The sequence below is a fragment of the Cyanistes caeruleus genome, chromosome 21 (assembly GCF_971803275.1).
Source record: "Cyanistes caeruleus chromosome 21, bCyaCae1.hap1.1, whole genome shotgun sequence".
Taxonomy (NCBI): domain Eukaryota; kingdom Metazoa; phylum Chordata; class Aves; order Passeriformes; family Paridae; genus Cyanistes; species Cyanistes caeruleus.
In genome coordinates this window covers 3,440,894-3,461,545 of record NC_141721.1, presented here as the reverse complement: position 1 = coordinate 3,461,545, position 20,652 = coordinate 3,440,894, and the positions used below count along the sequence as shown (strand labels likewise).

The following is a 20,652-nucleotide window of genomic DNA, read 5'->3' as shown; positions in this document are numbered from 1 at the left end:
AAACCTTTGGAAATCCCGAAAACTGACCTTCATCTCCATGCACGAGAGTTAAGCAGTTGCACAGCTCATTTCCAGGTTTCCTCCTGGAACAAAGCTGCTGTTGCCCATGGGGAGGCTGGAAAGCCCCAAATCGAGTGCTGAGGCACCATAAGCATCGTGTTTAGAGAGAGAAAAGCAAAAGCTGCCACTTGAAAAGGCTGCGAGATGCAGGAGCTGTGGAGAGAGGCTCTCTGCACTGCATAGCCCAGCAGCAGGCTGCCTTGGGGAATTCTGCTCAGGAAATTATGGCATTGGGATGTTTTTAATCACCCCAGCCCTGAACAGTGCAGGGCTGCAAACTGCTGGGCACCTCTTGTCCTCTCAACTGACCATCAGCTGAAGGAGTGCAAGAAAAAAGCTATGGCACTAAACTGCAGCCTCCTGATTCCAGTGGTTTTAGGGAAATACAACAGCATGGAACTTCAAAATGTCACCAGGAGACTGGATACAAAGCTTTCTAGCACACTGACTAGACAAAATGTAAAAAAAAAAAAATGAAATTAGAAGGTTCCCTATGGGGTCAGAGCAGTAAAACTGATTCTGATTAAGTTGCATTACCAGATAGAAGCAGGATCTCAATAATTTACAGCCAGAGACAGGATAAGTGTCCATTAGTATTAGTGTCTGTGGATGTACACTTTCTATTTTTCCACATTTTCAAGGCCTCTGAGACTATGTCTGGGCCTCCAGTTTTTCCTCTTCCTGGCTCCAAACCATTGAATTAAAACCCCTTCCCCCAGGCAGAAGAGAAGCCTTCCTCATTAGCATCCTCTCCACCCCCAAAGGGTGGATAAGGAAGAAGGCAAGATCATTTGAAGTCACTCTGGACACAGTAAATGGTCTCTAATAGTATCTAGAACACAAAATTCAGGACAATTTGAAAAAATTATGAAGTTGGACATGATCCAAATTCAGAGGAGCACAGCACAGCAGGATGTTCTGCAGATGTGTCAGTGACTCTTAAGTTGAGTAGTCCCTGATTTATTTTTTTTTTGTTTGTTTTTAATATTTCTTTCAGCACCAGCAGTCTTAGGAAGGGCACGCTTGAAGCCAAACCGAGAAGTACTGAAGGAAATAAAAAAATAAGCCAGATCAATCCTTACAGAAACCTGGGCTCATTATATTAATTGTGTCTAAACCTCCATCAATGTGTTCTTGGCCATTTTCCCTTGGAGAACCAAAACAGAGTGGCTGCACTCACTTTGTGCCTCCTCCACTAATGAGCAGCCTCATGCCACTTCAATGCTTCTTCTCTCCCAGGAATCATTACCTCAAGAGTTAGAACTAATTTGACAAAAATCTGTTCTGCACCATCATCCTCAGGTTCTGGAGGTTTAAAGAAACCATTGAAGGTGCTTGCTGACAGGTCAGAACAGCTCTCCATTGCTCTCCAGCAAAAACAATGAGTAAGAACATCTGGGTAGAGGTTTGGACTATTTTTTTTTTAAGTAACTGCTTTATATTCAAAGTACCTGCAGTTTCTCATGTACAGTTTTGAAAGGAGTGGTACAAAGTTACTCCTCTTGCTCCCTCAAATTCCAGAGACGGGGATTTTTCAGACTGTGTGAGTACAATGAAATAAAAGTCATCAGAAAACAAACCAGCAAGACCATAGTGATGGTTGTTCTTTACTGTGTGCCCAGTTTTGGGCTGGGCAAGCCATCCCAGCAGTGGTTCTCATCCCTTTGGGATGCACTGGGATCATCCCTGTGTCTTTTCTCCCTCCCTGGAGCCTTTGAGTGAGTGAGGAAGGAGGGTAAGGAGCTGCCAGACACTCCAGAGCTGATGAGCAGCAGCCACCCAAGAGGTGGTTGCATGATTTTGTGTATAGAGAGCTTGTAAAGCACTTTGGGAAGCTGCAGGATGAAAAGGACTGTATAAACGTAAGATATTATTATTATTAAACCAGTGATCTGACAAGAAGAGACAGCTCTTCAAATCTCTACAACAGCTTGAGCTGAAGAGATCAGGGAGTCCAATTTGAAAAAATAATAATTTGAAACGAATTGGAGGATTAGAAGTGGCAGCTCTTTTGTGGATTCTCCATGGCAGGTAAATTTAGTAGGCTACTTTAATTTTGCATCGTTTTAACTCCTGGCAATGTCCTGTGCATTGAATCTGACAGAGAGACAGAGTGTTTGAAGCTGTCGTGGCTACATTTTAGTCTCCCAATTTTACAATCAGTGTTTGAATCTGCTACTACAACTCTGGGTACAGAGATCAGAGGCTTATCAAAGAGGCATCCATTTCAAAGACAAGCAGCAGCTTTGACTTCATTCCTTCAATGCTTAAAATTCCTGAAAAAGCAGATGAGCATACCACAAAACAGGTCTGAAGGAAATCTCTCTATCGACTGTAAACCTATTTCAGTATTAATTTTTTAAGGATCTATTTTGGTCTCAAGTAAAATGAGTGTGTTTAGCAGAGATAATCCTCTCAACAGGTGAGCTTAATATATGCCTTTTCCTGTGACTGACTGAAAGAACATTTTAAACTTATTGCTTTTTCAAGCATTAATTGAAGAACTACTTCAACCAGTTAGCTGAATTTGTTTAAATCTTTTTTTAGACTAATAATGTCTTTCCTTTCCTAACAAAGCAGCACTTCATTTCTTTATTGCTGCCCTTATTTTACCTGCATGGATGAACCAAGGGCAGCAACATGTGCACTTTGCAGTGAGATGCCAGAGTTTGAAGGTGTATCACACATTGGAGTGCTGCTTTCCACACCCAACTCTTGATTTAAGCTGAGTTTCAGCATTCACATGAGTGATAACATGACTGATCAGCACCACATCAGCATGGAAGTGAAACTGGGTGATTTTCTTCTGATCTCACACTTCCTTCTGATCACTGAGACCATTGCCCACTCACTGGAACCAAGTGCCTGGTTGATTTTTGCTAGAGAGCACGAAGGGATTGCTCCAAAGTGATTTGCAAATCTGATCCCAATTCCTCCAGCTGAGCACTGCCCGGCACAGGGGGGCCCTGAAGAGCTTGGTCAGGGAGCTGTGGATAGTTTCCTACAGACAATTGACAGCTTCCCAAAAAGCAATGGATATACTTTCACTGGGAGCCATGGACAGAGTTTCCATGGAGCAAGGGACAGGGTTTCCATGGAGCAAGGGAGAGTGTTTTCAGCTAGCCAAGCTCCCAGGCACTGCAGGGCAGGATAACCCGGCTCCTGCCCAGGCAGCCCCCAGCCCACCTCTGGCCTCTTGTTTTCACTGAGTCTTGCTGATTGACCCATCCCAGTTCTTCAGTGCCTCATCAGCAGGACTTAGAGGCAAAGGGGATAATCAGCAATAGGTTAATTTGTCTGATTAAGGCTTGGGAGATGTGGCACTGGGAACTCGGCGCAGTCCCCAGAGCCAGGCCCAGGCAGCTTGAAAGGAGCCGCCGGCTGCTGCTGCCAGCCAAGGAACGCATTAAAGCTGCCTTTGAAAGCCATGGCCATACCAGCACAGCTCCACTGCAGGTGTGGACATGCCCTAAAGTGCACACAAAGTGCTGAAGAGTTCGGCTCAAATCGCTTCTGACAAACAGGGCTGAGAAATGGTAACACACTGGGGCGTTTCTGAGCGCGCTCCCAGCGCCATCGCGCACCGAACCAAAGCTTTGGATTAAAAGCAGCTTTGAAGCTGCTGAATGTTTGCAGGTGCCTCTCCTCAGAGCAGCTCATCTATCAGCATTCAGCCCAGCAACACAAGTTTCTTGTGCAATGTTTTATTAAAAGGTCCTTGGTGCCCACACACACACACACACTTGGACACACTGACAAACCTGAGGTATTCTTCAAAATACCTTAAATTCCTGTTATTTACCCAGTAAGTAACAAAACACATAGAAAACCACAGCAGAAGCTTTTTACGAGATGTGATGATGCTGTATTTACCTCATCCAGTTCCATAAACCACACTGCTTTCATTTATGAACTGAGCATCTTTCATTGCTTTCTCCATTTCAGAGAACCACAGAAAACCATTTTGGGGCAGAAGTGTCCCAAGTTTGGGTCCTTTAACAACTTGAATCTTAATAAGTAATAATAATAACAGAATCATGGGATGGGTTGGGTTGGAAGGGACCTTAAAACTCATCCAGTTCCACAGGGACAGAAACACCTTCCACTATCCCAGGTTGCTCCAACCCATCCAACCTGGCCTTGGACACTTCCAGGGATGGGGAAAACACACTCCCAGTGTCCTTGGGTGACAAGAATGAATTAATGAAGGAATTAATCAATTAATTAATTATGTCCCAGCACAGAGCTCATTCCCAACTCCTCATCCTTCCTGCTGAACACTGGCCTAGTGCTGCTGCTTCCCAAGAAAAACTTCCTTTTTAAAAACTCCTTGTATGTTCAATAGATAAATAACCACCTCTGTACTTAAAAAGTGCAGAACTATGGCCATAAATAAGCGTTAGTGCTTCAAAAATTGTGAAACCACAGCTTTATGGTTTTAAACAGAGACAAGGTGGAATCCTGAATGGTGGCAATGTATTTCAGATGAAAGCTTTCAAGGAGATGAGGAATAGTTACAGGAGCTGGAACCTGAGTAACTACAGTTGCATTAAATTATTCCATCTGCAAGTCCATTAAAAATTGTTAATGGTTTTGTATGGCTTTTATATTTATTGGGTGGGTTTATTCCTATGTGAGTCATACATATTTATACCACAGGCCAGATAATGGTTATTAATAAAACTTCTTTTATTTGCATACTGTCTTGATGCTGCCCTAAATATTTACAACTGGTGTATAAAATATAAAGAATCCTCAAAAATTCTAAATAGCACCAGGGATGCATCACATCTTTGCTTTTTGTACTTTATTACTTTTTTGGTGTTTTGTTTTTTCAAAACTGGGAAAAAAAAAACCCTCAGCCTGGTAAATCCATTTCTTTTCTCAAGTCAAAAAAGCACTAATTCTTTCAAAGCTTTAAAGCACTGTTTGTGTGGAGGAAGTGAGAGGAGATCCAAAGTTAAGGCAGGCTGGTATTTTATAATTAAGAAAATACATATATTTCTACACATAATTATGAACAGTAACAAAAGCTCAGTATTAAAATAGGTCCACTGAATCCCTGGAATTGTGCCTGCCAACTAAAACACCTACTATGAATTTAGTAATGGGTTATGCAAACATAAATTACAAGGCCAGACGTTTTAAAAGGAAAAAAAGGTGATTTATTGTCACACTGGAGACACGGCAGGATAGAAGCACAATTTCATTTTTCCATATATTCATCAACACTGCAGATGTGTTAATGCAAAAAGAATTCCAAAATAAAAATGACTCTCAACTGCTCTAATTCTCATCTGTCATTTAATTTACTTTAAAATTGTTACCAGGAAGCTTTTTTTTTGTTTGTTTTAAGCAAGCAAAACACACTCAAAATTCCTGGAAGAAAATAGGTTTTAAGAGCATTTTAAAGATGTTTCTCCCCCTAAAAATCAAGACTTCATCCAAAACTGACCACAACAGAGTGGCCCTGCAGAAACTTGGGGCATTTGGGAGGGTGTTTTAATAGAAAAGCTTCAAACCATCATTTGTACCTCGAGCATTTGGTTTGTGAGTATTTTTACTCCCCATATTAATAGTTTCTGGTTTTCTTTCAAGCAGATCCAACTATTCACTTATCCACTGTCAGAGCAACGACAAGAATCTCTGGTAACTCCTGTTAAAAGAGTTATTTGTGACAACATCGTGGTTTTAATGAGAACAGCATGTTCCTTTAATTACACCTGAGTGTAATTAAAAATGAAAACCACCAGTTGAGGTGGTCCAGCAGATGAGCTGAGGGTTACAGAACGTTTGCTCACAAAGTAAAAAAAGGAAAAATACTAATTGAAGGTGTTTAATTATTTCTTCGCTTGGTAAATACACATAGGAAGGAAGAGCGGGGATATTGATGCCTTTTGTTTTTATAACTCTTGAAAATAAGTCAAATTATCGTTCAGAGTAAATTTAGAAGCTGAATTTCATACTCATTTTGCGAGTGATCTCCATATAAATTCCGAGTTTTGTACTTAGCTTACCATAAAACAGAATGTAAGAATGGCTGGTAATTGTTGGTGCCACAGTGAGAAAAATCTCATCTATTTCAGTTAAAAAAATGACAATATTTTCCCTTAAAAGCCAGTCAATGATATATCAATAAATCACGTTATATCTTAATGCACACTACATGAAGTACAACCATTCTGCAGGAGGAAGGATGACAAATGTTCTGTCAGACACAGCTTTTTTTTCCCTTGAGTTGTGACCTTGGAAAGGTTCTCCTGTTTCAGCCCTCACCCCCAACCTTCCCCTGCCCCGCTGCCTGCTCTGGCCACTTTCCAACTGGGTCAGCCCTGCAAGGTTCAAGCAAAGGCAAGAACAGCCAGGGAAAAAACAAACTGTTTGCTTTGCCTTCTTTCAGCCCCAGTGACAGCAGAAACTCTGCAGCATCAAAGGCTTAACAAGAGAGATTAACTTGTAAATATTTGCTTACAAGTGTGTCCCTTTGTAAACCACAGTAATACCCCAAATATCCCCTTTTCTCCTTTTCTGCAGTGGAAAATGCTGCACCCTTGGCATTGCTGAAATCCAATACCTGTGACAGTGCTGGGAGAAGAAAAGTGAATTCTTCAGCTCTTAAGAATGACCAGGAAAATGCTCAAATGAAATAAATCTACATTACTAACAGCAAGTGACTTCAGAGGAATTAATCTGTTCCACTGCTCTAATGAGTTTGGTTGCATCAGATGTGTCCCCCTCTTGAATATTTCTAGAACTCTTGAATAAAGTAATTGCCTGTATATTTTCAGATTTACAAAAAGGACTTTTGAGGTAAATGTGTTGTAGAAAATTCATTTAATGGTATAATGAAAGCAAATAGAGAAACAGTAACTCAAAGTGCTTTAAATGAAACTTTTTGCCTGATAACACACAACACAATCATGATTTCTGCAGGACAGGAGAACTCTTTTTCTGGATTCAGACCTTAACAAATGCTGTTTGATAATCATGAACTATGAAATCCTACATAGCAATAATCCCCCAAAAATGGCCTCATTTGCTAAAAGGACTTTCTCAAGCCCTGTTATTCCCAAATAAATTGCACAGATTCTGCTGCCCTGCTGGGAACAACACAAGTTAAGACAATAAAGACAATTATTTAAAAAAAGAAACTAATGAAGTTTACTGAGTATGGCAGGAATGGTCAATGTGGTCAGTGAAAGTCAGTTTCAGGAGAATCCTTGAAAAACACAACTGTGAATTATAATTGTTTTAGTGTCCTCTCACTTCCAATTAAAAGGCAGCAAGAGATAATATAGAAACAGATGTTAGGAACACTGATGTGAACAAAGAGAATATGCTAAAGTGAAATATGTATTAAATAATGTGTCCAGGATAAGGTTAGATCTGATTTAACCCCTCTGTTAACAAGACTGGTGTTTACATCCCATTTAAAGATATAGAGATACATTTTATTACTTTTCTGGAAAAGTATACTAATAATAATAATAATAATAATAATAATAATAATAATAATAATAATAATAATATACTTTTCCATTTAGCTTTTGAAGTACCAAGCCAGTGTAGTACAAATTATCCTAAAACTTGTTTACCTGGTAAACAAAGCTCTTAAGAATAAAAATGTGGGAAGGTAGGACATGGCACCTAAATATTACCTGAAAGGAGAGGTATTCATCAAAAAGGGGAAAAAAAAAGGGAAAAGGGAAGAAGAGAAGAAAAAGAGGGGGAAAGTGGGAAAAGGAAAAAGGAGGGGGGGGAGGAAAAAAGAAAACAATAAAAGGAATGGAACAACCCAGCTGTAGATGGCAGCAAATCAATATTCACCCCTCTGTACACAGACACTGAGAACATCAATTATCCTCAGACAGACTGTGTGTTTTCAGTAGATTTTGTTATTATTTCCACTTTGTCACACAGACTAGACCAAAGTTGACTGTGCAAAGTCACTGGGAATCAACATTACCCACAATTCTGAAAATCCTGCTCTCATTTCAAGAACTAATTCAAGCAGCCAAATTATTTTATTTTTTTTACCCTTAATTTAATTATCTTTTGCTGTAGAGTCTGGATATTTCAATAGAATACTCCAGGAACACTGGAGACAAAGAATTTAAGAGTTTTGCGCCTTGAAAAACTGAGCCCTTCCATAATAACTGTCTTAATTTCCTTTTGTTCCTTATGACTTGCAATTAAAATGATTTTTTTAAAAAAAAAAGAAAAAGCTTTTGGATCTTAAAGATATGCATCACCTTGACACACAACATGAGGAATAAAACCATTCCTTTTGTAACAGAAGATTTTACAGGCATCTTTCTTTCTCTTTGGGGCACTGCAGAACTGTGATGGAGCAGGATGGGGGTGACAGGGATGGCTGGGGTGACACTGATAGAGAACAGCTTTGATGTAGGCAGGTAAATGTCATTTATTTGAGATTAACCAAGGGCTCAGTCAGCAGGCTTCCCCCTCCACCCAGTCAGTGTTCAGGTATTATTTTGTTTTCTAGAACTTTCCCATATTCCATTATCCAAAGCATCTTTGAGAATGTTTCTGGGCTTAGAGGTCCTCCCACATCCCTCGGTGACTCTGCCCACTGAACCTTTAATCTGCTTCACAGGATTTGGATGGGAATTTGGGCATTTAAAGGGAATCTTGACTTTCTCAATCTCACCAGTTGAGTTTATTTACAACCCACAAACTGCAAAAGGCAAAAACTCTGAGGAATCACCCATCTAATTTACCATTTTATCCATCAGGATAAAAAACCAGGGCCCACAGCAACAGGACAAGCTCCCGTCTCTAGACCTGGCCTTTTTGCAGGCACCTCACATCTGCCTGATTTTGTAGAGCTCAGGATCTCCCATTACAAAATCAGTTGCTTATTTCATTTCCCCTCCCAGGCTGGTCTTTTGTCTTGTGCCCAGTTTAATGACCCCTGGCTCAGCTGAGCCTGGTAATAACCCCACAGATCAATTATTACCTGGCTTATGAGGCCAAATCCTAGAGAAAAGCAATGGAGAGTTACAGGTTAAACAGGCTTAAAAGAGGAAGTATTAGGTAAGCTTTTCAATGTTTAAAACAGAAATAGGTAAGCAAAAAGTGGTTACTGAACTAAGAATCAAAACGAAAGCAAGGTTATCAACGCTAGGAACTATCTGCACTTCATGCTAAAAATTACTAACCTGTGCACCTGGAATTATTTAGAGACTCAAAAACCCAAGTTCTCAAAGGTAGCCATTCGAACATTCTATTATTCACACCAGAACTGGCATATGAGGACAGAATTAAGTAAAACAAGAATTTCACAGAGGTTAAAATACCCCAGAAATACCACAGTTGGTCACAACAGTTCAGGATTTGTCACTGTAAGAAAACAATATCTGATGCAGGCTGGCAATTCACATGATATATTTTGAGATGTCTTCCAAGTAACAGTCATGTAAAATTGATGTTTCAAGTAATCTCCTGACCAGTCTCAGCCTTCCACAGTAGCTGCTCGGGGGGAAACAAATTGAGACTGAAAATATTCCAAAACATCTATGAGCAGCAGGTCTGACATGACCTCCAAAAAGGTGTGAGGAGGCAAAAAGTATTTTTTGCCATAACAGGTTAAGAACCCTTTCCAAAAGTTTCTGCACAAGCACTGCTGAATTTTCTGTTCACATAAAGTACCCAAACATGAGCTACTTCTTCCCAGAGTCATCTCCCAGTATGCCAAGACAGAAATAGTATTTTAACATTTTTAAATATCAAAAGCCCTAGGGTCATTCCTCCAAACATGAAAACATTGTATTGCTTTTGCAGCAATTTGATAATTTGCAAGGAAAGCAGAAATGACCCAAATAGACCTGTCATAATTTTTAAATTAAAAAGAAACACAAGTATCCTCAGCTTCATTAGCCATTTTTTGAATCCTTTTCTGCTGCACAGGAGATAACTTTCAAGCCAAAATTATGGAAAGTCCAGAGGCAGCAATGAATAGGAAAGTCAAGGCAATCCACACTTGACTCCTGATTTATGGCAAGGGCAGAGGAAAAGAGATGCTGGCACAGCCTAAACCAGGGCTGCACTGACAGAGATGCAAGCAGGATGAAAGACAAAATGGAAAGTACAATTCTGAAACAGATTGTTACATTTAACAATTCCATCTTTGTGGCTTTGTTTCTTCTTTTAATGCCAAGAAAGTTGTTACTTCATTGTGGAAATTTAAAATGAGCTGTACACTGGGTTATTTATTTATCTGAAGAACATTCTGCATCCTGGCTGGTTTGCTGCCACAGAACTCTTTTGTTATGAAAAAGAGCACGTTGGCTGTTTTAGGAACTCAAATGTATCAGTTTGGAGATGCCAGTGGCTCCCTGTGCATTCCCTGTCCACCTCAAGGATGTTTCCCTGGGGAGGTTTCCAGACAAAGCTGCAGATACTGATCCTGCCTTCTGATTTCCAACTGCCTCCCAAAACTGCTGAAGTTTTGAGAAATATTCACAAAGCTCCCTGCTTTTTGGGAGTGCAAAAAACAGCTGAAGGTGAAGGTACACTGCACAAGCTGTAAGTTTTGTGTAAGGATTAAATCCAGTGCAGTTTTCCAGCAAGGATAGCTGGACACCCACATTACCACACCAAATCCCTTGCACAGGACAGACCTTCCACATCTGAGCTCCCTCCATGCCCCAGGGGCAAAAACTACATCTCAAGTTGGCTACAGCTGCCTATTCCTACAGTTCAGATGCTTTCTTCTAATTCTTTGATGCCATTTTCATTCTTTCTCTGTCACAGAAAGTAGAAGTTATCTTCAGAAAGCTGCAGAAGAGCACCAAGGCAGAGAAGGCAGTCAAAGAGAGAACCTAAAAAATTCAAGCAAGGTCATAGAGGAATGTGGTTTCACAGGGGTCCCAGAACAAAAGATGAGGATGTAGAACCTAGCAGAGATCTCAATTTTCTCAAACAGTGGAGATGTTCAGAGTGTTGTTTTGAATGTAGCCCTGAATAAATAAAACTCGTGTATTCTGGAACACGATAGAGGCTACCAAATTGTATTTTGTGAAATAATATTTAAAACCTTCCCACAAAACGATTTAACTTCTGTATCCTACTTACTGGAAAGGACTAACTGCATATCATTTCCTACTATATCTCTTAAAGTAATTACAAGAGGATCTGTTTGCCTCTGTACATTCCTCTCCCACTGAGTTATCAAGGTGCTCTCACAATGCAATTAAAAAGTGGAGTGTCTTGGGGGTTTTTGTTTGTTGCTCCCCTTCTGCTCCAGAGAAATAAAACTGGCTTAAAGAAATCCTCCTGAAATCTGTAACATGCCTTCAGATGGGAACTGGCAGCTACAGCCACATTCTGAAGAATTTGTCATTTTGTTTACAGGAAAAAAAGGAAGGCAGCAGGAAACAAGTTAGGTTTTGTAGTATGAACTTAAGCTTCTAGCAAACAATTGAAAATCGTTAGAATTCCATGTATTTGCTGGATTCTGTACAATTTCCTATAATCTCCATGTTCTTTCACTTCTCTCCTTCCCTTCCCAATAGTTTGCAAAGGGAATCAACTCACCCTCTCACAGCTCCTGAACTCACTCTTCAAATTCTTTCACTCCTTTTAAAAAAAGTCCTGTTCCTTCAAAGCTGCAGCCCCCAAATTCTCTCTTCTTCAAAGAGCAATGATTTCTGCCCCACAAAGCCTCCTCAGGGCACCAGATGAACAACTCTGCCTCTTCCCCACGAGTCCCTCCTGCTCCCACCTTCCCTTTCCCCCTCTCTGGGTCAGCAGCCCTCCCTCTGCAGCCGCAGGAAGCAGAGCAGCATCTGCTGCTGGAGAAGCAGCACTAAAGGTTAGGAGAGCTGCCTGCTGCTCCCCTCCCAGGAAGAGCCTTGGAAGGAGCTGGTGCTGGCATATCAGTTATCTGGAACTGGCTTTGAAACGCCACAACATTCCTGGATGAACAGATTGCTGGCAATCAGCAGGGAAAAAAATACCCAAATCCACAAAACAAACAGAGGAGCCAGCCAGCCCTGAGCACTGCTCTGCTTTCAGCAGGGAACCAAGTGAGATTATCTGTGGGTTTGAGGTAACTGCAGTGAGGAGTTTAAACACTCCCAGCTTCTCACACGGAATATTCACCTTGCCCAGTTTGCCCACTGGTTTTACCCCACACCTTGTGCTCCTGCACATCCTCCCAGGGGAGTTTGGCTCAGCCCTGACCTTGTGTTTCCAGTGAAATCAACAGCGAAACTTAATTTGATTTTTGATGGAAAAATGAGCATCTTTGAAGTTATGCCCTTGATATAGATTTATTTAGGCAGCAAAATGTCACTTTCTACATCCAAGTGCTCCAAGAGTTTGGATTGGTGAAGAATTTTTTATTTTTTTTACAATTCTCCAGGTTTTACATTATTATATGATTTAGGGCAGGCCTGTTTGAAAACATCAATCCACATTTCAGTATTTACAGAACACAAAAGCTCCCTGATGATGAAAACACCAGAGATAAGCAGGCTTAGATAAGAACCTGGCAATACATACAAGAAAATTATAGAAATAAACCATTAAGAAGAAATCATCACTTCCACATGCCTAAGACCACCTACTACAGCAAGAGACTGGGATAGCTTTTCTCTTACCTCTGGAGTGTTTTTCTTGAACTCACGACTTTGCTCAATAAGTTTTTTCCTGGACTGCTCACTTTCATCTTGCCGGTTCGCCAATATTGTTGCTGTGGTATCGAGCTCTCTCTGTTAAGAAAAAGGAACATAAACAAACAAACAAATTTAAATAAATAAAAAATACAGCCAGAGCTCTCTTTGTCACAGAAATTAAAAAAAACTCCCAAAATCCTCATACATACAGCATGTTGTTGGGAATACAGAGATGGATAGGCTGGAGAGCAGCACAGAACAAGCACCAGGCTTCCAGAGATCTGAGATCCTGAATAACAGCAAATGAAGCTCTACAACCTTTTGGATTCCCTCTTGCAACCAAAACATCACCATTTTTTCTCAAAACTATTCATGGCTCCACCCCAGCATTACACAGGACAGCAGCAATGGCACACAATACCCACCTCCTAATAAATTCCCAAGTTCAGTGAAGATTACAAATCTTGGACATATTCAAAGTATTTTCACCTGCCTGCTTTTTAAAGATACTGGCTTTCCCTATTTTGAGTTATCCTATTATAAAAATCTATTAATTCAAATATTGGTTAACCTTATATTTGAATCTGGACTGGTTCACTTCAGTCACTCTTAATCTCCTATGACATGCTGTATATAATTCCATATTATATGCTCTTTTTAAGTCTTGCCTTATTTGAATAAAAAATTATCTTTTCCTATTATTGGAAGCTATTCCTCCAAGGTTATTAGCAGTATCTCCATTTCCTCTCCACAACATATCTTTTTTTAAGCACCTGATGAATGTCAGAGTATCTTCCAACACTTTCTACTGAGCTGAAGCAGAGGTCCCACTGTTTTCCAGCTTCTTCCAAGTGTGTTATCCCCATCCCAATTCCTCCACTCAGTGTTGTGCTTCCAAATGTCACCATAATAGATTGAACAGGTCACTTATCAGTGCATAAACCAACAATACTCAATCTTCTGTGTCAGTTTGTGCCTCTTCTGCTGTATTTTCCATGTAATATGAAAAAACAAAGGCAAACCCCTCCATTCAGCTACAGACATCATTCCCTGAGTCACTGGGAGAATCAAGAATTCATAAAAGAAATTTGGCACTGTTTTATCCTCTTATTAATTCAAAAAGAGAAAAACCTGGCTATGGGAAAAGTTCATGAGAAGTGAGAACAAAATGCTAGAGCAGGACTACCTTCACCTCATCCCTCTGCCAAGGTGTCTCCAACCTGCCTGCAAAGCTCCCAAAATTTTCCACCAGAAATTTGCCACATTTCTGGAATTTGTTCGTAACTCAACCACCTGTAAGGGACCAAAAGCACAAACCTGGGACCTCACATCAGGTGTGATACCAGACCCCAAACAGGTGGTCAAGTCGCTGACTTGTCACTAGATACAAATACTACTGTCTAAATACTCTGAAAAAACCTAATTCCTAATTTTAGGTACATTTTTGAATGGGTAAATGTAAATTCTGGATGGATGGACATGTTATGTAACTCCACAGTTTGACCTCTGGATGGAAAATAAAAAACCTTTTGAGTTCCCAACTCAAGAGGACCAATAATATTTCCCCCCTTTTACGTTTATTACCATAAAATTATGAATTTTTAAAAATAAATATATGGATAGTTATCCTAATCCTTGGAAACCAGCTCAATATGACAAATGGATTTGAAGCCAAGCAGCGTGCTGGAACCAGTGACCTAAATATTGTCACTGAAATGCTTAAGAATCCTTCTATATCTGACTTTGAGTAAAGAAACAGGGCAATATGTCCACCAGATCTTGGTTTGGAATTCTGAAACATATGTGAAATCTATTGCAGAAAAGTGGGAAATACTTAACAGTTGGATAAACCACATTTGAAATTCATCCCAGCTAAGTTTATGCAAGAAAAAAGAGCAACAGAAACCAATGTGGTTAAGCAGAACTATAAAGAGCAATATAACGGCTAAGCAGAAGGCTTTTAAAAAATATAAACAATCTGGTACGGCCAGAAACTTGGAAAACTATATTTAAAAAGGAAGCACACATTTAGAGCCAAGCAAAGAAAACACAAATCATGAAGTAAGAGGGAATTTCAGTGGAGCAAAGAGCCGAGCGCTTTGGTTTCCAATATTGAGCGCTAGCAAGGAACCTGACCAATGGAAAAGCGAGGCTTTTAAAGACCTGTGCTTCCAAGTTTAGAGACAAGAAAGAAAAGAACTGATTAAAAAATTATTAAATTCCATATTTTGTGCTACAATGAAGAGTCAGGTAGCAAATGACAAAGGACTTTCTCACCCTCACTGCCTGATCGATAGCGGTGCCACGGCGCACTTACACCAGGAGCATTCCCATTACTTTCTGAATTCCTTTTGGGACAGGTCTGATAATTCCTCCCCACAAAACATTTCCTTCTGTGACATATCAGGCACAGACGTTGCCAAGGAGAGCTGCCAGCACACCATTGCACTGAGCTGACTCTGGGGGCTGGAGCCCACGAGCTCCAGATCTTGCACTGATGAGCAACTGAGAGCGTAAGATTCAATTCCAGCTGAGGAGCAGCAGGTATCTAACCCTGTGATCTGATATAGAATAAGGTATTAAATCTTCAAGCCATGTCATAGTTAATAAGACCCAAATCAAAACTGTTTGGAAAATTGCTAATCTTTTCCTCCTTACTTGATCTGAACCGTGTACAATGCAAGTTTCATTTATTTAAACCTAATAATAGATATAGGATTACAACCCACAAGGACTAATGGCAGATTTTTTATACTTTTGTGATTCAATCTCATGAGATAGCCCAATCTTAAAAAAAAATAAAAATTAATGTGGCCAATGCATTATTTCTGCAAACAAGCTCATTTTAAGAAGCAAATAGTAGCAACTTCAATATTTCAAACCTGAGTACTGTGAAACACTCAGACTTTCCCAAGCCTCGCAATCACTCTCTAAATAGATAACAAGTAAAAGGAGATATAATTCTGCACAGAGAGAAGTGTGTTGGAGAGTCAAAAATAGGAGCCCATGTCTCAGTATCATCCTTCACACCTTTGAAATCAAAAGGGTTCCAATGAAAAGCAAACAAAAACCAGGGCTCAAAGGTGCTGCAGCAGTGACCTGGCTCTGGAAAAGGATTCAAAGCCTGGAAGCTTCAGTTCCACTGATTCGACACTGGCTAATGAACTTTGTGGCCCAAAAGAGCCACCTGCAGAAAGGGAGTCACTGCTTGGAGCACATCTTGAGAGAACGAGCAAGGCCATTATCCCTCCCCCTGCCCCAAAGTCCCATCGATTTAGGGCAGGCACAGTTCAGAGATAACTAAAGAACTCTCTCCAGGGTTTCTACTTTGACCCATTTCAACAAATTTACTGGGGGTGGGAGGGAGGCAGTGGGAGGAGAGGAGACAAGAAAGTCTTGTGCTCCTAAGTGTGGGAGTCATTGGAAGCAATCCCCAGAAAACAAACATTAAAAGCTTTCTTTCAGGCAGTATCAAAATAAAAAATCTAAAACTAGGAGGGTCAATCCTCTACCCAATGTAACAACAATTGCCTTGGAGTGAATTTATGTTCTCAGGTACTTCCAGACCCTGTTAGACTCCCTGTCCATCCTGCCTCTGTCACCCCACATGGCTGCATGGGACCCCCCAGAGCAGAGGGATCCTGCTGAAAATATCCCATCCTTCCCTTCCTAATTTCTGCTGCACTGGATCAGCTCCCTGTTCAGGGCCCAGCTGTGCCCACGAGGAGTTGCACCATTACAACAGGAGTGGGAAAACACAGCTGGAGCGAGGGGGCTGTGGAATCCCCCTTCTTGCCACCAGCCTGCAATTAAGTTGACCCCAAGTAATTAGGAAACTGCAGGTGAATTTCAAGGTTGTTTTCCTTTATGGCTGACATGTCTTTGCCTACCAGATGCATTCTTTGATAATCACCCAGCAGCAGGTCTGCACCCCAGACCAGTTCAGCACAACAAGGCTTTTCCTTTCCGTAATACGAAGATTCAAAGTCAGCCCTTCCATGCCTGACACCTGAGAGCTGCTGGGTGGCTGCTCTCAAAGTAGAGTCCTAAAAATTACTCACTTAAGGAAACAATTTCGGAAAGAAATGGAACTTTCTTGGCTATTTATGAAGTTTCTGTTCCCTCACCCACTTGTAACAGTTACTGGCCACTGCCCTGCCCTGGGCATTTCACAACCAAAGAAAACACCACACTTCAGGATCCCAATTCCCCCAAAAGCTGCTCCAACAACCATAACCAGTCCTCAGTCTCTGCTTCAAACCAGTATTCCCATGGGCCACGTGGAAAAAGCTACAAAAACCTGTAATAACCATCTTTTGACATAACTGCATCCCAAACTTTTGTAATTCTCCCATATTTAAATGTTTAATCCTTGCTGTATTTACCAAAAAGCTCCTACAGTAGAGCAAGAAACACGTATCACAACTTTAAGACAAACTGATTATTTCCTGGTAGGCTTCCAGACATGGATGCAAAGTCTAAACTGTGCCTTTGAATGCTTTAAGCATGGGGGCAGAGATCAAAAGGACACCAGGAAGAATTTTTTCATAGAAAAAGTGGTCAAGCATTGGAATGGACTGCCCAGGGAGGTGGTGGAGTCCCCATCCCTGGAAAGGTTCAAGAAACAACTTGATGTGGCACACAGTGCTCTGGTTTTGTCAAGGCAGAGATCAGTCACAGGTTGGATTTGATGATCTCAGAGGTCTTTTCCAACCTTAATGATTCTGTGATTTACCATAAACCTCATTATACTTATTACAAGAACCGACACAAACCACAACTTCATGTAGATCAGGAATTTTCTACCAGTAAATGCAGCATTAACCACTTCCCCCAAAATCCTGTTGCTGTGTACTTAAGGTATTTATCACCAGTTCAATCAGTTCCCCAATCTACTGATAATCTGCTACTGAAAGGAGTTTTCAGAAGTTTCAATTCTGTTTTCATCCTCTCACAGGACTGCATTTGTCAGATCTATCAAAGCTCTCAATGTAGCTTTTTGCAACTTTTAATTTCCTATTAAAGGAAAATTTCCCAGTGCCAGGATGACACCAGAGCAGAAGTGTCTGGCACAACTTTGCACACGCACAGGCTACTTGTCTTGGGGAAATTTTACATTTCCCTGACTGCTCCATGAGGCAATCCACCCTTCAGTCTCAAAACCCCATTGTTTGCACCTGCCCACAACCCAATGGACCAATAATGTAAGTATTTCAGAAATATTTCAGAAATTATAAAATGCTTTGCAAGCTTGGTGTGTTCCACTGGAAAAACAAAGCCATGTTCACCTGATAAAAGCTCTGGGTTATGACTGGGGGAGAAACCACAGAGCTGACACTGGGAATTTTTATTAATGTCTGTTTTGACTGTAAAAGGCCAGCCCCAGTTCTAAACTGAAAGTGCTTAGGAAGGTAAAATATTTTGTAAGGATTCTGGGAGCAGAGTTTGTCTCAGCCTTGCTGTAAAGCCCCTTTCTAAAACAAGCAAAAGGAAAGACCAGACAATTCAACAAGAGCACATCTCAAGAACCACAATCCCATCTTATAACTCAAAAGTGACTGCTGAACAAATAACAAACAACAGAACACCTGTAATTTACACTCCCAGAGGAAGGAAAAAACATAGTAAACATCCGCAAGCATTAAAACACATTTCTAGAGATGCATTTTGCCACTTGGCAAACTGAGGCAAGTACCTTTTCACACACAGAATTAGAAGATTTCAATAAACACATTTTATTTCCGCATACTGAAGTAATTTGACTCCAAGTAAATTTTTAAACAAGCTTTAACTGGAACAAATTTAGGGCTCTATGCAATGCTTTTGGGACAGGGAGTCAATGTGTGTGGTGACCACTGCACAGAACAAAGAGCAAGAACACAGGTGCCAATGGAGCCATTGATAAAATTATCTTAATTAGCAGGCTAATAAAAAAAAAAAATAAAACCCAAAAGGAAAATGTAAAAAGAGGGGGCGTTGTGGCTTTGTCTGCTCACAACAACAACAGCCAGTGCAACAAATGTAGGCAAAGCCTATCAAACTATCTTGCAAGAGGGGAAAGATAGAACTGGCTTTTCAAAAGGAGCTACAATCAGCAAAAAGAAGCCACACAAATATTGATGCCAGCAAGAAATGCAGCGTGAGGGGAAAAGCTTGGCAGTGCCAGAGCCAAGATAATTATTCCTGTCTTTTCTTCTACACCTTGAATTTGAAACTTTTTAGAAAATGCTAACAACTGGAGACTATCCAATGCCAAAGGCCTGTACTGAACAAGCCTTTTCTCTCACTCAAGAAAATAATGAAACATTGCCTATTTGTTTCAAAAGGTAATTTTTCTTCTTCCAGCATTATTTACTCCCTTTCCATCCTCCCCAAAGCCAGGTGCAGAATGTCTGCACAAGTCCCAGGCCCGAGGGTGTCCAGCCCTGCTCACAGTGACACCATGTGGGTGATGTGCTCTGACCTCTCTCCAGAAATAAGGCTCAGGCTTTGTTCACAGCACCCTCAATCTTCACCCCAAAGCTTCTCTCCTCCTCCTGTTCCTCAGTTTCTACCCCAGACTAATCCCTTTGTTCCCATCAGGTCCACCCTCCCCTCAGCCCCACAGCAGCACCATTCACCTGGAGCACTGGGTGAGCTAAATCCCACTGGAGGGTGGATTTTCGCAGGCCCAGCAGCACTCCCTGCTCTCTGCATCCCCCATCCTGCTCCTTTCCCAACCTTCTCCCAAGCTGCTCTCCCAGGGCAGCTCCACAGTGTGAAACCACCAGCTTCCATTACCTCACCCAAAGACCCGCAGTCTGGGCTCGACACCCGGCAGAGAATCTGTCAGCAAACCCACTCCACCAGTTACTTAACGCTCTGCTTGACTCTGCATTGCAGTTCACCACACTTTGGAAGGACATAAATTTCCTAAAAAGTGAGTGTTTGCTGTGGAGAGGCTCCCTTGGCTTTGCAAGCACAGCACATCCCCAGCCAGGCGGCTCCCGTCCTGCTGGGGAGCTGCCTACAGCTTCACCCACTTCCCACACCATCATTTTCACACTCTTCCACTTAAAAGCAAAAGTTCAGACCAGTTCCTTCAATACCTACAACAGAAAAAGCCATAAAGTAATGAGTTAATTTAAGTGTTGCTGCAGTGAGGCTTCCCAGAAGGGAGGGTTTCAGATGGATATAGCAAGGGGACAGTGGGAAGTGGTGAGGGCTGCTCCAGCTTGGAGCAATTTGCTCACTGGTTCTGGTGTAAAATCACAATACAACCCTGGGAACACCTGCTCAACTGCCCTGTGCTGGCTTTCTACAGATACAATTAAATTCATCATGTACATGCTGGTTAATCACTGTGAAAGAAACAAACAAAAAAAAAATGCCTCAGCTTTGTATTTGTGACTTTCAGGGCAGCTACAGGGTGGTGGGGATTCAAACAGCATCTTCTTCTGTCAAATAAAATAAATGATGGGAAACCAAAGGAAACTCAGTGCTGCTTGCACAGCCCTTGCCTGGGCAAGACCCAGTGTAAAGCCCATCTGCCTGCCCTCCTACCTCACTGCTTGATCAAAGGCTGACCAAAGCACAAAGCCAGCGGCCACGCTGACCATAGCTCTGACCACACCACAGCAGCCAATTACCCCGTGGTGAACATAAAAACCAGGCTGGAGATCACGGCCACCAGGGCCAGGCTGCCCTTCCCATCCCCTCCACCTCTGCCACAGCCAGGAGGGGCAGGAGCAATGTCCCCTGTCCCCTCAGGCCTCCACGCACGCGGGTGACAGGGAATGGAGAAGGGAAAACAGCTCAACCACGGTTCTCATCCCAGCAAACCGGACAGGAGATGCACGGGACCGTGATCCACAAATGAAATTTTTGGTAGGCGATTTGAAAAAGAGTTTTGGCCCTTAAGCTGGAAAAATGTGTAAAATAAAAGACAATTTACTGATGAATAAGTCTGAAT

At 41.4% G+C, this 20,652-nt stretch overlaps 1 protein-coding gene and 1 long non-coding RNA gene across 29 annotated transcripts in view; one reads left to right on the top strand and one right to left on the bottom strand.

Annotated features, from left to right (window-relative positions):
* The window catches only part of LOC111937691 (uncharacterized), a 70,117-nt gene extending 63,460 nt beyond the window's left edge, over positions 1-6,657 (top strand). Inside the window, exon 7 of the long non-coding RNA XR_002868714.2 lies at positions 6,595-6,657. This is a non-coding gene — a long non-coding RNA (uncharacterized LOC111937691). The remainder of the gene's footprint in view (positions 1-6,594) is intronic.
* CUX1 (cut like homeobox 1) overlaps positions 1-20,652 on the bottom strand; it is a 264,103-nt gene that overhangs the window by 201,394 nt on the left and 42,057 nt on the right. For all 28 annotated transcript variants that reach the window (XM_086859056.1, XM_086859038.1, XM_086859035.1 and 25 more), the window contains exon 2: positions 12,687-12,797. In XM_086859056.1, the coding sequence (XP_086715182.1) occupies positions 12,687-12,797 (111 nt within the window). The remainder of the gene's footprint in view (positions 1-12,686; positions 12,798-20,652) is intronic.